Here is a 17,735-nt window from a genome sequence, read left to right on the forward strand (position 1 = left end):
ACTACCAGTTTCCTGTAATCAAGATTTTTACTGCCAAGTGTGGTGGTGTATGCTTGTAATCCAGCTACTCAGGGGGATTACATGAGATGGAAGGATCATGAGTCAAGGCCAGCCTTGTAACAGTGAAACCCCATCTCAAAAAGAAAAAGAGAACCCAAAGAAACAAAATAAGAATTTTACAAACACTTTTTTATTGTCTTCTTATATATAAACTTATCCATAAATATATGTGTATTGGAGGCTGGCATAGTAGCACATGCCTATAATCCCAGCCTTTGGGAGGCTGAGGCAGGAGGATCATTTGATTTTAGGATCATTTGAGGTCAGCCTGGGAAATTTAAGGAGACCTATCTGAAAAATAAAATTATAAAAAAGGTCTAAGATGTAGCTCAGTGACAGAGCTCTTGTCTAGCATGCCCGGGCCTTGGTACTGAAAAAATAAATATATAATATACACACATAACACACATATTATTATAAAGGTTTTAGCAAAATGATTATGAGTGAACATAATATGAATGTGTTAAATATGTATGTATGGAAACAGAATAACTTCAAGAGAATACCATTATTTTAAAATATGATAAATTGATATCCAGGACCTATAAATGCAAAGGGTTGCTTTTATTTATAGGGATATGTCTACCAATATCTTCTCAGATAAAAATAAAAAAGTCTTAAAACAATAGGATTTGTTTAAAAGAAGGGATATCATCTTGAAAAGGTGCATTTGCGTCAAGTCTCTCTTACTTGTACTGCTGGTGATCCTTGGTGCTTCTCGTTTTTGCCATGAACCTTTCAGCCAACTTCTCCAGGTTCCTAGAGTATTCGGTCTCAATTTCGGCTTTTTTCCGGAAGAAGTCTTGCAGGTCCTGGAGGAGCTGAACTCGCATCTCTGTTTGCTGCTCCAGGCATTTTTGTTGTTCTACCAGTTGAGCTCGGATTTCTATGAAAAGAAGAGAAGCGACTGGATGATTTCATGAAAATTATTGAGATGTGCTGGTATGGACAAGGTACAAGGATTGAATCCTGTTGTATATTTAGGTCTGTGCTCCACCTCTATTAGAGTGCTATGTCCAGGTCGGTTCCTTAAATAAAATGTCTGCTGACCCTTTAAAAGTATGAGATGAGACTTAGGAAAGAATGTAGTAAATTAGAATAGAAATGTGGGTCACATCTGTAATGCCACAAACACGCATGGGGTCATGAGGGGGAATAATTAAAAGCAGATAACTATTCATAGGACATAACATAGGACATCTTTGGTAGCTGAATACACTGTAATTTTTCCAGCAGCATTTTACCTCAACTACTTTGAATTGAAATAGCAAAGAAATCGACATCATTTCTTCAAGATTTTTGAGCAACTACAAGATTTTTGGCACACACAGAGGCTGGCATCTGGTGCATCAACTTCTCGTTTGTAAAACCCATAGCTTCAGGGATTAGTGGAATGCCGTGCCTAAACATAACTTCTTTTTATATCTAAATAATCCATTCATAATGGGGTACCCTCAGATTCTACTTTATCATTCTGTTCATAACTTCAAGGCCTATCCACTTGGCCTTCAGTTTTTTACACATCGTTCAAACTAGCACCCTTATCAGCACATAAAAATATGAAAGAATCCTTTGACAATTTTCATATATTAGGAACAGGAAGGTTTAGTCATTTAGTTATTTTGAAAAAGCACAAAAGCAAAAATGTGGCATGCAAAATATCTGTAAATGACTGTCACAAAGAAATGTGTGTTTTGGAAAGGAAGATACAGTAACTATAACCACTGACTTGTTTTTTTGTTGTTGTTGTTGTTCTGAGATCCAGGGCTAACCCCAAAGAAAGAATATTCATACTGCAAAACTTCTTTATCTCATCTTCCCCAGGGTCAATTCGAGTTCCCTGTAAGAGCGCACGGGATCTAATTTGGTGGAATTAGTAGAAATCAATGCCCAAATAATACTTCTTCAATTTCTTTCCTATTATCCTTCTTCAATGGAGAAGGACTGAGCTGACTATACATACTCACGAAGCCTATACATCCTATTCAAATCCATGACAGCTGGTGATCAAGTTCTGGGTGGAAGAGATGGCCAGGAAATTTGCTGATTTTTAACAACAGTCCATTGCAATGCAGTATTTGCTATTCTACTAGTAGGAACTAGCATCACCTTCCACTTTTACACACAGTACACTAAAATTTAATGAGATTAAACACTTTAAGAAATTTTAGTTAGTAAGTAGTTCCCCCAGGACCTCCAACCTTGATCTCTGAGTCTGACTAACCAAATGCTTTCTGCCCTCCTCCCATCCATGCCATGATCTGAAGCAGCTGTACTGTGCCTGGCTTATGTCCGGGCAAAGAAGACATGAAATCGCACCCTCGATAACATTAGGCTCCAGGCGGCGTTCTTGTGGGGGACCAAGACAGGGAAGCATTTCCCATTTTTCTCTTGGTTTCTCCATGTCAGATTGAGGGATACTCTGACTAACCTTGCAGAAGTGTGTGGACACCAGCGTCAACACATTATCATTGGCTTTTAACTACCATGAATTGCATCTGGTTTTCAGTCAATCAAAGTAAGTATTTTCCAATACAGTATTATGATCAGCATATCTGCCAAACTCTTTCTCCAAAAAATACAGAGCTATTTTTGTTTCATAAAGGAAAAAAAAATAAAAGGGATAGGGGTATTTCTCATTCAGGAATTCCAGTAAGTCTTTTGAGATGAAGTAATTTTAGAACATCTTGCTGTGCTAAGAGAAAATAAATCAATCATCTTAGGCTATCAACTAGTTCTCTCTCCCCCCACACACCCGTGTGTGTGTGTGTGTGTGTGTGTGTGTTTTTAATCTGCCTTAGTGCTTAAAAGGAAATAAAAGTAGCTGAGAGTACAAATCGCATCAAAATTTACATAGTTTTTCTTATTGAGTCTCATTTTAAAATATTCTTTTGCTTATTTCTACCAGGATTTAAAATTAAGAACTACAGAGTTCTGAGAAGGACTGAGTTTAAACAATTAAATCCTCATCTTTGTTTTATGGAGAGTAAATGTTACTTCGTGGTATCATAATTTTCCAATCAAAGTAAAGACACTTGTAGCATTTCAATAATAGTGAAACTGTACAGTGACAGAATCTAGAGAATCTCTGTGAGAAAATAAACTATACTCTAGAATGTGGAAGAGAACCATTTGATTAACTTTTCAATTTGAAAAAGGTTTGACAAACAAGAAAAGGATGTTTAAACAGATCTCTTTTTTAAAAAAAAAAAAATTGATAGAAAACTACTACCATAGGAAATACCTTGTTAGAAGGGAAAACTGGATTCCTTAGACCACATCAGAGCTACAAGGTAGCAAGTTGCTTGTGGAACTTTTAAATGAATGCATAGACGAGTAAAATAAATGTTAGCCTGCTGTTAGAACAGAGACAGTAGTCCATGGTGCACTGAGGACCACACGAGGAAACCCACAGTAGGGCCACAAGTGTTTGCATCTAGAGGTTAGGGCTGGCACCAGTGAAACCTCAAGGAGTGATTTCTAGAAAAATAGAGTCTTGTTTGTACCAGGGTTTGCAGCTTCCCTCCCTACACCAGATTCTTTGAAAGTCTATTAAGACCCTTTCTATCAGCTTTCTTGTATTAGTATTGATCTGGATTGTTTAAAAAAAAATTCAAGGTTCATTTTAGTTTAGTGGAACAAGCAATTACTGTGCTCCCATTTTTTGTTAGGAAGAGTCCCAAGCTATGGAAATAAAAAGATTTGTAAGACACAGCTCCATCTTATAGGGAAGATAAATCCTTGAATCATGTTACACAGTGATTAGTAGAATAATAAAGGAACTATGGAAAGAGGAGCTGAAACCGGCCCACAGTTAATGTTTGGAGAACATAATGCTTTGAGGAATAAAAAGGCTACAAAATACACAGCTGTAGCCACTAAGAAGATAAAAAGACACCCCACAGTATATCTGATAAAGGACTTGTAGATAGAGTACACCAAGAACTTTTGTAACTCAATTAAAAAACAAAAACTCAATTTAAAAAGTAGGCAAAGGGTATCAATAGATGTTTCTTCCAAGAAGATACACAAAATAGCCAATAGTTGCTCAATGTTATTAGTCATCCGGGAAATGCAACTCTAAAGCGTGATGAGACAATCTTTCACACCCATTAGGATGGCTACAGCAAGAAAGACAATAACAGGTGCTGGGGAGGATGTGGAGAATTGGCATCCTAATACATTGCTGGTAGGAAGGAAAGTGATACAGTTACACAGGAAAACTTTTTGGCAGTTGCTCAAAAGGTTAAACATGGAGTTAGCAGATGATTCAGCACTGCTACTCCTAGATACACATCTGAGAGAAATGTAAATATATTACCACACAAAAAGCTGTACATGAATGTGTATAGCAGCATTATTCATTATAGCCGAAAAATGGAAGCAACTCAAATGTCTATCAACAACAAACAGACAAACAAAACATGGAATAGCCACATGATAGCCTATTGTTTAACCATAAAAAGGAATGAAATACTGATTTATGTCACAGCCTTGATGAACCCTGAAAATGTAAGCTTAGAGACCGAAACCACTCTCAAAAGACCCCATGATCTATGATTCCATTCATGTGAAATGTCCAGAATAGACTAATTCATAGAGACAGAAATATTAGTGTTTACCTAGGGTTGGTGGACTTGGGGAGAAAAGGGAAGTTACTGCTAATGAATGTAGGATTTTTGGAGGGTGCAGATGAAGAAAATGATTTAAAATTAACTTTGGTAATGGTTGCAAAACTCTGAATATAACAAAAAATCACAGAGTTGGTAAAGTATCTAATATGTAGATTATTTCTAAAAATAGCTATTATATTAAAAAAAGCTATATTACAATTCCATAAAATTTTAGTTGTTGATAAATTTCTGTTTAATGATGGTCATCATCATAATAAAAACAAGTTCACATTTCCATGCCTAGGATGTTTTGGATACTTTTTGTCAAATTAGATAATATATCAGTAAGCCCTTTTAAATGATGTCTGCATAAAATGACTCTCATCTCAATATTTTTATTTCATCTTAAATTTATCTGTAAACAAAACAGTAAATTTACTTATTGGCCAACATCATCTGTATATTAATTGCTATAATGTCTTATGGTATGGAAAAGATTTTCCAAATAGAATACTAGAAAGGGCTTCCACCATCACTCCCACATACTTGTATAGAAAGGCGCAACCTCTTTCAGGCAGAAAAATGTGAACTTGGAGGAAGCTGAAAGCAGACATTATTTAAATTTAGGTCAAGACCCACTAAATAATCATAATGGTTGTTATAACCGGGACTCAAATTTCTTTGTAAAAAAAAAAAAAAAATGACTGTTAAGTCTTTCCTGTTCTACTAGAGTATCAAACAAAATAAATCAACATCAATAATTGAACAAGAACTGGGGCTGGGATTGTGGCTCAGTGGCAGAACGCTTGCCTAGCATGTGTGAGGCACTGGGTTTTGATCCTCAACACCACATATAAATAAATAAAAAATAAAGGTATATCAACAAGTAAAAATATTTTTAAAAAATAATTGAATAAGAAAAACCTACAAGAGGGTGATTTCAAACAATAAATAAAGTAAATAAAAATAACAAAATTGAAATGTTCCTCAAAGCTATAAAATGACTAATCCAATGACTAATACTTACTTAATAAAATGGAATTGCCCAGAAACAGAGGAAATGGTGGAGTTTCTTGTTACTGCTCCAATAAGGGAAGTCTTAATTCTTAAAATAAATTGGTGCAAGACCACAGAATGATGTAAATGGCAGGGAAAGACAGGTCCTGTCTGGCTGTTTCTTGAATATGTTACTGAATAAGTAAGACCAGAGCATGTAAGTGATAGGCTTCTGTGATACTCTGTGATACTACATCTAGGAAATAGTAGCCCTAAAGCATCACAAACCATCTCAGTTATTTCATATTCTCATTTGGCCAGTTAGTGAAAAAGTCTACATTCTCTAAAGATGTATTACTACTTTTACCCAAAGCTATAAGGAATTTTCCCAAGTGACAGGGGAGAGCACTGAAATGTCTTCAAGAAAATAACAACCCAATGAGACTCTTACTAGTTCCATTGATTATTCACATGCTCATTGCTCATGTGAATATTTATACAACCTGGTGACTGTAGGCTAACTAAACACCAGGTGCAACTTTGTGAAATATGCTTCTTAGGCCAAAAATCTGGAGCAAAAAAAATCCATAAAGGCAAGCTTTGATTTTTTTTTTAAGTGAATGGACTGAATAAGCAAAGGCCATTTTTCTATTTCACTAGAGATCTGAAAGATTTATGCTTCTCTTACACTCTGCACAGAAATTAGGTAACATCAGAATGGGTCCAGGTTGGAGTTTCAGTGTCACCTATTAAAATTCATGTGGTATGGAGCAAGTCACTTAATCTTTCAAAGTTTCATCTTGTAGGATAATCATTCCTACCTCACAAGACTGTGGTGAGAATTAAATGATGATCTAAGTAAAAAGCATGCTGCCTCTGGAAACCACTTTGAAACAGATGAACATATAGTACTAGTACCGACAGGCTTTTATTGGAAAAATACTGACTGATTATTTCCTCGGGCCAGACTCCTTACTAAACAACAGACTGAATGAAAGTCATGAGCCCTACCCTCAAGAAGGAGGCACAAACAGATAAGGAGAGATAGTGACCTTCAGAGCCTTGCTGTAGGAATGTCAAGGAGCAATGAGAAGTATGGAGAGAGGAAGTACTCCTCGCTGAGTAAAGAGGGAAGCACTCAGGAGGCAATCCTGAGATTGACCTAGCAGAAGTCGGCTGCCAGACCCAAAGAAGAAGAGCATTCAAGGCTGAAGGGTGTGGGAGAGAAGAGAGCTACAAGAACATCTCTGCTGCCGAAGTCCAGCTCTGGATTAAGGACAGTTCCAGTCATGGGCTAGGTGAATCAGAAAGGACCACATATGGTATGCTGCAGAGTGAAATCTTTCTTCCTAGGTCAATCTTTTCACCAAGTAACTTCTGGAACTCTGGTGGGGAAGAATGGAACAATTCTGAGCAAGGAAGATAAGTACTTGAATTTGCATTCCAGAAAATAACATAAATAAATAAATAAAAATGTTAAGTATTCTAGACCTCATGAAATAGAGTTTCCTTTGTAACTTTATGGCTCCCCATTCAAATGATGAATTACTGGGCAAACAAACCACAGACAATAATGATAAAAAACCCTCATCAGAATGAAGGGTATCCATGTTTACCCCATGCCTCCTATATTTTATGTATGAGTCACTTATTTCTGTCTTCTGGTGTGGAACTAATGATCACTGTATTTCTATTTAATTTGTTATTGAGGCACAGTGCATTTCAACCACATTATGGAGAAATCTTATGAGCTGGTCTATCCAACACACAGTCACTAATCCCATTCAGCATTTGAAATGTGGCCAGTCTGTGAGTGCAAAATACACACTACCTTCAAAATCTTAGGACCACTAAAAGAAGAAATGCCAGTTATTTTTATATTAATGTTGAAATTATAAAATCCTGGGTATATTATATTATGCAAAGTTATTAAATTTCACCTATGAGATAGGAATTTGGGGATACAGAGAAAGAAAGCTATACTGAGTCTCAAAAGAGAAGCACCCATGAACCACTGGAATGCACAACCAGCAACTCTTGGGCAACCCGGCCCGTGTTCTTGGCCCTGGTCCTTGGCCTGCATCCTTGCTCTCAAATAGTAACATGATATGAGGGTAATATGCAAACGGGAGAAAAACTGACACAAAATTATGTAACTCTGCCCTCTACCTCTAGTGAGGCCCCTAGCCACTGTCTATAAATATTCACAACACAGACCAAGGGGGTGCTGCTTCTTGCTCTGAGATAGCCTGCCATTTCTCTTGAATGCATCTTTGCTTTCTTTCTTTTTAAAAATTCTTTTTTCAGTTGTAGACGGACACAATACCTTTCTTTTATCTGTTTATGTGGTGCTGAGGATCAAATCCAGTGCCTCAAGTGTGTGAGGCAAGAACTTTACCACTGAGCCACACAACCCCAGCCTGCATCTCTGCTTTCTTAAATAAAATCTAGTCTGTGCCTCTATCTGGCACGTCCTTAAATTAATTAATTAAAGTATTGGGGACTGAACCCAAGGGTGCCTTGTCCTGAGCTACATTTTTATTTTTTATTTTGAGACAGGGCCTGGCTAAACAGACTAGTCTGGGTTTGAATTTGCCATCCTCCTGCTTCAGTCTGCTGGTCACTGGGATTACAGGCAGCACCCCCACATTCCTGACTCTTCTTAAATTCATTTCTGTGATGTTTGTCAAGATGGCTGTTTATCCTCCTTCCCTGGAAACTCCTCCCACCTTCTCCAAACTATCAAAAAAAAAAAAAAAAAACCCTAAAATTACCAATGTGGCCCATCTGTTGAACAATGATCCTCCAGGATATAAGTAAATTAGCAACTAAGTTTCTCATAAGAGGAATCTGGAAGGTAGCGCATGCCTATAATGCCAGTGGCTTGAGAAGCTGAAGCAGGAGGATCGCAAGTTCAAAGCCAGCCTCAGCAACTTCGTGAGGCCCTAAGCAAGTCACTGCACCTCTGTCTTTAAATAAAATATAAAAAAGGGCTGGGATGTGACTCAGTGGTTAAGCGCCCCTGGGTTCAATCCCCAGTACATAACAAAAAACAGGTCTTTGAAGAGTTGACTGGCTTGATCAGAAGGCAAGACTTACCTATGAGGCCAACACAGTATAAATATGAAGTATGAGCATAACAGTTCTAGTTAGAAGAGGTGAGACATTGAAGGAGTATCCATTCCTGAACAACTCATGTTTCCTCAATGGCAAAATGGCCACTACTAGCCGTCATATTCCTCTTCCAAATGCAATGGAAGGCTTCAAGGAGATGAGATAGAAAAATACTCTCCTGTTGTATAAAACACGGGATTGGCTGATTATCATTAAATGAGTAATGAAAAAAAATACACATTCCAGATTTGATGGTAAAGGATAGGATAAAGGGCTTCTATAAAAGGACTGATCACTGGCCAACTGGAAATCATCAGGACAGCTTCGGAGGGGATGGCCATATACTGCCTTTAAAGAATAGGTAGGATTTGAAAAGCTTACAAATGTAGGGGATGGAAATATAGTTTCTTAGATAAACTCAAAATGGTATTTTTGATACCCTGGCCCAGATGGTTAGGTTCCGGGGAAGGAAGTCTAGGTTGAATGGACAAAAAATAACCTTCCAGGTCACTGCCTCAAGGAACCTAAGATTCCCCAAGGTCTTCCACTTCAAAATCATGTTATCATCAACAGTTTAAGCAAAGTACATAGAACAACAGACCTGTATGAAATCAAGTTGCTAATATCCCAAGCTCAAAATCACAGTTTCATCCTAGAACACTAGAAGTGATCAGCATATTTGGGGGTAGTAAAGTTATGGGAAAATCCTCTTTTGGATTAAAATAAGGCAAGAAACTGTCTTTGTAGTAATCTTCATTATTTCCAAAGTTAAACTAAATTTCATAAAAATATCTGACAGTTACTGAGAGGCTATATTCATTTTCTAAGTCTTCATTTTAATACCTTCATATGAAATGATGTAAACCTCAGTATTATTTTAGAATAAAAGGTTACTATAAAGGTGTCCATTTTCATAGCTTTTGAAAGCCACATATTATATCTTGACCCATTAACATCTGCATATAAATTATGTGAAATAAATTTGTATTTTTTTCCCCAAACGAAAGCTGCTCAAGATAAAAGGGGCAATAAATTAAAGTGAGCAATGATTGCAGTTTAACTCCCTGGTAGGAAAGGACAGTTTAAGGAAGCTCGGATCTCAACGATCCACTGTGGTGGTGGTGTTCAGAATGCACAAGCGGCAGAGTTTCATTAACTTCCCCATAATTAAGTGAGGACATTTAAGACCTTAATAGTAGATTGATTTTCACCAGCAGAAAAAGACAGTGTGTAGGAATCACTGATCTGCAGAGAATATAAAATTTACATTTTGGAATGACTGTGTTACTGACAGAGTCAAGGCATCCCCTAAACATTGACTTTCTTTCCTAATATAACTCAACACGAAGTCTTATGAAGTAAACACAAAAGTTTACATATGTTTTTCCTCTAAGTTTTAAGAATGGAAAACTTTGAAACTACTTAAAACCTTTTGTACTAAATTAATTGCAAATTAAGGCTTTTTCAAATTAAAGCTATTTCCCTTACTGCAGTAATTACAATTTTAAAGTGTCTACTAGAAAACAATTTAGAGTCCCAGGCAATTTACCATTTACACTTAACAAGAGGGTATTTATTTAGTTCCTACTATGTTCCAGGCCCTGTGGTAAGTACTTGAAATGCTTATCACATTCAATTCTGACAGCAATCCCATTATGTAGTATCCTCTATTATAGGGACACCATATTGAAACAGAAAGAAGCTCAGTATTTTGTTCAAAGCTAGACAACTATTAAGTAACACAACTTGGATTCCCATTCAGGTTTATCTGACTCCAAATGTCCACGCTGCAAAATTGTTGAACTATTATACATAGTGTGTAATCACATAAAGCAAGTTTCAGTGAGCCAGGCCTGGTTTTCTAGACACTTTATTATAATATTTAAAATATATTAGAATGTATATCCATTAATGAAAGATTTCATGCATCAAATAAGTGCCAAATGTCTCATATCATTTCTATAACTTTCTTAAAACTAAAACCAAAAGACTCCCTCCCCCAAATTAAAATATTTGTCCAAATCTAGCTAAGGGCCTAAAGTTAATTTCCTTGAATTCCCTGAATGTCATGCCTTTCTAGAAAACTATGTATTTAAGTAATTTATTTTCTTTCAAAATCATTATACTATTGTTATTATGCTCTAATTACTGTAAAGTTTTGAACTGTGTTATAAACTGCTTGAATACAAATAACATACTTCTAGGTTTCCACATAGCACCTGGTAGGGACTAAATAACTATGTAGCATATATTTGACTCAGTAAACACAATAAGAAATCAAAATGCTTAGTTTTATGCACTTATGAGCTTAGAATCAAATTAACAAAATGATTTCCCTTCCCTGACTGAGGGTGCACCCTCCCTTCCATTGTGACTTCTTTATCCTTTGTTCCCTGTATTCCTTCTGGAAATGCCCCTTAGGAAGCTTCTGCCATAAAGTTCATTTTATTTTATTTAGTCCAGTTAAATTCACTGAACATCATAATGTTTTATACTTCTCTCAAATAGGTATATTTTATATGTCTGTTTCTGCCATAAGAGAATACCTTAATCTAGGAAATTGATAAAGGAAATACTAATCATTTTGTTAAATTTTCTTTAGACTTAGAGACTTTGGATTGTATTGCCAGTTTTATTTCTTATTTTGATTTAACTACATTTCAATAAGTGAGGGCTTCAATACAACTTCAAGTGAGTCACCTGGGCTTTGGCTCAGGAGCAAAGGAAAGCCAGAAAGTAGTCTAGTTACCTGTGTTCCCTGAAAATCTATCTTACAACAGACAGCCACAATTCTGAGTCATAAAGAAAAAAAAAATGCCTTTCAAGCTTTAGGCTACAGAACAACAAAATTCTTACAGACATGAGAGCAATTTTATATATACATACATCATTCACACCCCCATACACGCACATCTTTTAAGATTTCTCAGGCCCTTAGCAAATACTGAACATCAATCAAGCTTGTTGAAATGTCAGAAATATTAACTCTCTTCTTCACTATTTTTTCTTTGCAAAACACCAAAGAAATAGACAACCTGTGTAGTGAGTCTTCTACTTTATCTTCAGGTATGAGCCAAACTGTATAATCAAAGCATACTTATAGTCCAGCATAAACATTCAGCTCTTACCCACATAATCTGAAAAAAAAAAATCAGCAAAGGTCACTCAACATGTCTACTCAACAGGGGGCAAGTGAATATGAAAATACTTGAGGGAATCATCTGGCAAATGTTACTGAGCATCTTCGAGGTTCTGGGCTCTGAACAACCTCAGGGCCTTCCATCCAGCTCCCTGTCTACAGATACATGAAAACGTAACTGCCATTTTTTGGGAGGGCTGGGAGGGTGTACTAAGGATTAAACCCAGAAGCACTTAATCACTGAACCACATCTCCACATCCCCAGCCCTTTTTATATATTTTTTTAGAGTCAGGGTCTGCTAAGTTGCGGAGCCTGGCTTTGAACTCATGATGCTCCTGCCTCAGCCTCCAGAGCCACTGGGATTATAGGTGTGTGCCGCTTACATTCTGGAATGACTGCATTACTGACAGAGTCAAGGCATTCCCTAAATGTTATATATACATTCCCTAAATTTTATACATACATACATCATGGGTAAGAGGTGGAATAGTAAAAAAAAAAAAAACGGCTATGACAGTCATTTTATAATTAACATTGTTTACAATACAATGTAATAAGCCCCACAGTGGGAGCATGGAGAAAGTACCATGTGACCACGTAGGAAGGAACAAGTTCTGCCCAGGTAAATAAGGGAGGGCTCCAAGGAGACTCTGGGGCTACTCAGCTAAGCAGGAATCTTCCCAGTTGGGGAAGCTTTGGAAGGGTATTATGGGTGAAGGAAACAGCGTATCCAAAGGTCCAGGACTGTGAGTAGTATCTAGAGGGGTCAGGGTATTGACAGATGGCAGTCTGCCCTATTGCAGGTGGTGTTAACGTAGGCAGGCTTGGCCATCTACTTGGATTAAGTAAATATTCTGAAGTGATAAGAGATAGTATCTTGATTCAGCCCTTCATTCATTTATTATGAGAATACCTCAGTGTATTTATTTAACAAGTTAAAAAGGAGAGGGGGTACAAACAAATGTGAAGTGAGTTATGGAGGTGTCAGATTATTCATATATAGGAAAGATAGCTGTAGAACTATGTTCTAACTAAAGAAATCATCAGGAAATGACGTGTCCTGCCAAATCTTGGACAACAGATTTTTAACACTATTTTATGCTGACTTAGAGAAGGAAAGGCAGTGTCCACCGCATTTCATAGAATGTTGAGGATTTGTAAGCACCATAATATCATCAAAATTGTATTTTGTATCAAAATAATTAGGTTTAAATTTTTGAGTTAAAGTAGCTTAAAATTACAAATGATTTTAAACACCGGTCTTCTGTCTTTCCTACTTATTTTGTGGTCTATTCAACTTGTGATTTCTTTCGAAAAGGTACACTTAAAATACTTAAATATGTTGTACCATTAAATCTCTACAACAAAATATCATTTCAAAAGGTGAAAATGCCAGCATTTTCTAATCTCACACCTCTACTTCTTTGTAAACCCTTTAATTAGATCTTAAATACAATATTAGCATTACTGCCTCTGCCACACCCACTCTTTTATATAGCTGTTCTTATCTGGAAGAGATTCATTTTAAAACATGATCAGAGGCATAAACAGCTCTTGGTACACTGCTGGAGAAATGCTGTCCTCCTCCATCCAAATCCTTAGTACCAAATAGTTCTCCCCACCTCTCCCCCTAATTATGCATCTACGATCTAAACGCTGCCTTTTCATTTAATGCCTCCTTCCCAGCTCTCTGCCCACACTGTATGTTCTCCCTCTCTTAGGTTTTCCTGTGTCTTGGGTAAGAGGTGGAATAGTAAAAAAAAATGAAAACAGGAGACAATGGATCCATAGATTGTGGGGAGAGAGCAGGAAAGGATAAATGGAAAACCAAAGAGAGAGAAGAATCTAGGACAGCAAGAGAAATTAGAAGACATCAGGAAGGACAGATGAGAAGAGGGGGTACAAACAAATGTGAAGTGAGTTATGAAGGTGTCAGGAAGTCACCAAATCACACGGGGGTGGGGGTGGGGGTGAGGGGTGTTAGCTACTCCAGCTCTTAGACTTTTACTTATTTATTTAAATAATTATTTAGGCAAGCACTCTATCACTGAGCTACAGTCCCAGCCCCAGGCTCTTAGACTTTTTTAAAGAGTATATTTTGCTTTTAACAAGTTCCAAGTATCAGACTTCAGTCTTGGGTCGGTGTGAGACTGAAACTTTAAGGTCAAACAAAAAGCACAAGTTCTTTTTCTCTTAGAACCAACGTGAAGGTTGATAGGTTATAAGATGATCCACCCTTAGAAATCTAGGTGCAATCAGAATGGATCCTGAATGTGCAACTTCCATCTCCATGGAATCTGCCATAAGATTCATTCATGATCATCTTTTCCAGAACCCTAATTTTAAAGTAGCTCTGAGACCGAAGAGAAATTCTTTGGATTCAATTTATTTTACATGGCTAGGTATTAAAAGCAGCTACTCTGGCTTCTTAATTATCTTGGCAGCTCAGGGGCACAGGGGAAGGCCATTCAAAACAGGTAGAGTCCAACAGAATGCTCTGCACCCTCCTCCTTCTCTGTACAAACGGGCCCAATTCAGTATCACCAAAAGCCTTCCACGTTGGCCCACAGTACCATTTTTTCCCTTTGAAGTTTCGATGTTTCTGGCAGGGACCCACACTACTCACAGGCACAGCTGATGTTCTCTTGGCTGCCGGCATTCAGAAAGCTGTGTGAATGGCTGGAACGGAGCCTGCTGCCACTCCACTGGACGCTTCCCCACGTGCAGGTGCCAAGGAACCGTGGGCTTAGGCGAACAAGCAGCCTGCAGGGCACTTCAGGCCTCGTGGCCTAGACCAGGGTCCTCCTGACACCAGCAGCACAGCACAGCAGGAATAGATTTTTCTTCCTCACTCTGATTATATGGTTGGCTGGCTGGGATCATCCCAAAGGAAGAACACTCTGCCCAAATCCAATGAAACACTCTACATTGTTTAGCAGGACCCTTGTGGGATGGAAACAATAGCCACTAGCAGTCTGACGACCTACCTGTGAGCATTACGTATAGAGCTAGGATCCCAAACTCAAATGCCCTCAATGAGAGGGCAGGCAGGGTATAAAATAACAAGACTGTTAAGATGACTGTGTCTAAGTGGTGGCACATGCCTCATCTAACCTGATGTAGTTATGTCAATTCCGATATTTTTTTTTTTTTGCGTGAGAATCTAGAAGTCTAGGTTTTTGGGTAAAATCTCCAAAATTTTAAACACATGCAACTAGTTAAATTAAAACAATATACTGCACAGGCCAAACAAATTTTTTGCACCAGATTTTGCCCCTGGCCTAACATTCTGCAACTTCTGATACATAGAAATTCTAAGATTTTGGGGGGCAAAATTAATACATTTTTAATTGTCATAAATATAAGAGGAAGAAGATTTAGATCAAGGACAATTTAGGGGGACCTTGTGAGTAATCATTGAGGTAAGTAGGTACAAAAAGCTAAATAAAACAATTTACAGTGACATCTTGAATGAGTCCTATTATTTTCTGTTTGTTTCCTCCAGTACAGGAGATTTAAGCCAAGGGTACTCCTACCACTGAGCAATATGCCCAGCCTTTTAATTTTTATTTTGAGACAAGGTCTTGCTACGTTTTAAGGCTAGCCATGAACTTGCAACCCTCCGGCTTCAGCCTCAGAGTAGTTAGGAGTACAGGTGTGCCCTACTACAACTGACTATTTTCTGTTTTTTAAGTAAATTTACTTGTAACGTAGATGCCAGTGACTTGACTTATTCTAAAATTCCTCATACTAATTTTTTTTGAGCATTGAAAATAGTAAAACAGTTTCTCTCCCTCACATTCTCTCCTGGGGCTCAGCCCAACTTTCAATCATAACCTGAAAGTCCTCTTATAGGAACTATTTTTCAAGATGGACACCACTCATGCTGGTCCCAGAAATTAGAGAAAAGTCCTCTGCTCCCAGAGCTGCCACAAAACCCAGTAACTATTGTTGCTAACAAAGGCCTTACAGGATAATCTGCAGTCCGACAAACTTTTTTTTTCCCTCTCCTCTTTGGATATATTAGAGAAATATTGGAGTCACAGAATCTCAGACTTTCAAGCCTTAGACATTGGTCCCATCTACGGCCTACTTGTCAAATGCCCCCAAGTCCTTGCCTGCCTGGAATTCACTATCCTCCAGAACAACCTGCCTGTGCCACCATCAGGCAACTCCAACCTAGAAAAGTCTCCCTGCATTGCAACAAAGGCCTATCCACTGGCTCAACAAAAATATATCAAGTGCCAACAATGACTCATGCTGGTCGCTTTCATTCGAAGATGAATAAGCTAGGACACTGTCCCCTTCCAAGAGCCCAAGAAATGATTTTTAAATTAAATACAAAAAAAAAAAAATGCACATGCTCTCAAAGAGTGGACAAGGCCAACCAATCAAAAATCCCAGTCTAGAGGGAAATTCATTAGAAGTGAATATAGAAGTATTGAAAAGAAAGGAAAGTCTTAATAATTACAAAGAAATATTAATACTCATTTCATATATGAAACTTCCTTCAAACCAAACCTAATATCTGTTCCTAATCTGAGAACCGAAGGCTAAGAGGAAGACAGCTGCCAAGTTCATTACCTGCTACAGAACAGAAGCAGGTTCACTCACCCATAGTTTCAAGTACAGAGTGGTACAGAGCCAGGTTTCAGTATTCCCACCTATTTTCACTTAACAAATCTCTCCCTTTATTGACATCTGTCTGCATATTTCTCTTATACCATCCCTCATACCTAAAGGAAGAAAAAGATGTTGCTTAAAATCACCTCCATTCATTCCCATAACTTCAAGTTGCCCAATTAAAACAAATTCTATGAAGAATATTCAGAATATGGAGTGGTAGTTTAGGTTTAAATAGACAGTTGGCAGCTGAGAAAATGTGGTCTCGGGTGAATTTGGTCATAAATTCTGTAGAAAGCTTTGTTTCTCCAGCTAAGTATAAGTGAAGATTTTCTCTGCTACCAAGACTAGGACTTTTTCTTATTTTGAAAGCACGGATTTAAATTCTGAGTCCTAACTTCTGTAACTTAGTCTTAAACTTCAATTGAAATCAGTTGTTATGAAGACTAAATTAGATAATCCATACAAAAATTTGAATATAGAGCCTCACATAGAAAATAATACATGGTCCCTATTGTTACTAACATTATTATTAAGTCATTAGTCCTGAAACATCTTCATATATTTCTTCCGGAATCCATATTTTTATGAGTTCTAGTGCACTATAGATTCCATTTTGGAATGGTGATTATACCTATTAAAATGCACTTTTAATTATCAATCTTTCATGCAAGTATACTTCTCTTAGAAAATTAGAAAAATACAAAGAATAGGGGATCACCCAACTAGATAACATACACGTTCACAGGGTTCAAATGCTTTCTGTGGTTTTAAAAAGTATATGAATGACTCTCTTAACTTAAAAAGAAATTATCTTTTATTACTATTCAAAAGCAGACATGTATGTTATAAATAGTTCTAACATAGCAGAAAAAAAGCATTTTTAATTTTTTATCATCACCAAGAAATTAATGCTGATACCATTTTGTTCTATATCTTTCCAAATATTTTCCTAATGTGAAAAGTTCTAGTTTATATACATTTTTAGTTTCCAACACCTACCTAATGATTTATTCACATACTGACTTTGATGTGAAAGATATGACCCTAGTGGTCTATACAGGTAGAATTTCCAAGAGCATCAATAACCACATCACGGGTCACCTCCTGAGGGCTGTGCTCTTTATTAGTTTATCTCTAATCCTTACAAAAGTTCCCAAATGTGCATTTTAACAACCATATTTTATAG

The 17,735-nt window shown here is 37.2% G+C and overlaps 1 protein-coding gene across 6 annotated transcripts in view; it reads right to left on the minus strand.

The window, feature by feature from the left end:
* Positions 1 to 17,735, minus strand: part of Srgap1 (SLIT-ROBO Rho GTPase activating protein 1) — a 279,415-nt gene that overhangs the window by 152,200 nt on the left and 109,480 nt on the right. For 5 of the 6 annotated variants that reach the window (XR_013440538.1, XM_005328689.4, XM_005328688.5 and 2 more), the window contains one exon: positions 751 to 946. Coding sequence is in view for 5 of the 6 variants with exons in the window: in XM_005328689.4 (XP_005328746.1) it covers positions 751 to 946 (196 nt within the window). In the remaining variant the exon portion in view is untranslated. Of the gene's footprint in view, positions 1 to 750; positions 947 to 14,549; positions 14,661 to 17,735 lie in introns of those variants that run through there. The other variant, XM_078053215.1, reaches the window with a different exon arrangement.

Source organism: Ictidomys tridecemlineatus, chromosome 6 (assembly GCF_052094955.1).
Source record: "Ictidomys tridecemlineatus isolate mIctTri1 chromosome 6, mIctTri1.hap1, whole genome shotgun sequence".
In the NCBI taxonomy this organism is placed as follows: Eukaryota; Metazoa; Chordata; class Mammalia; order Rodentia; family Sciuridae; genus Ictidomys; species Ictidomys tridecemlineatus.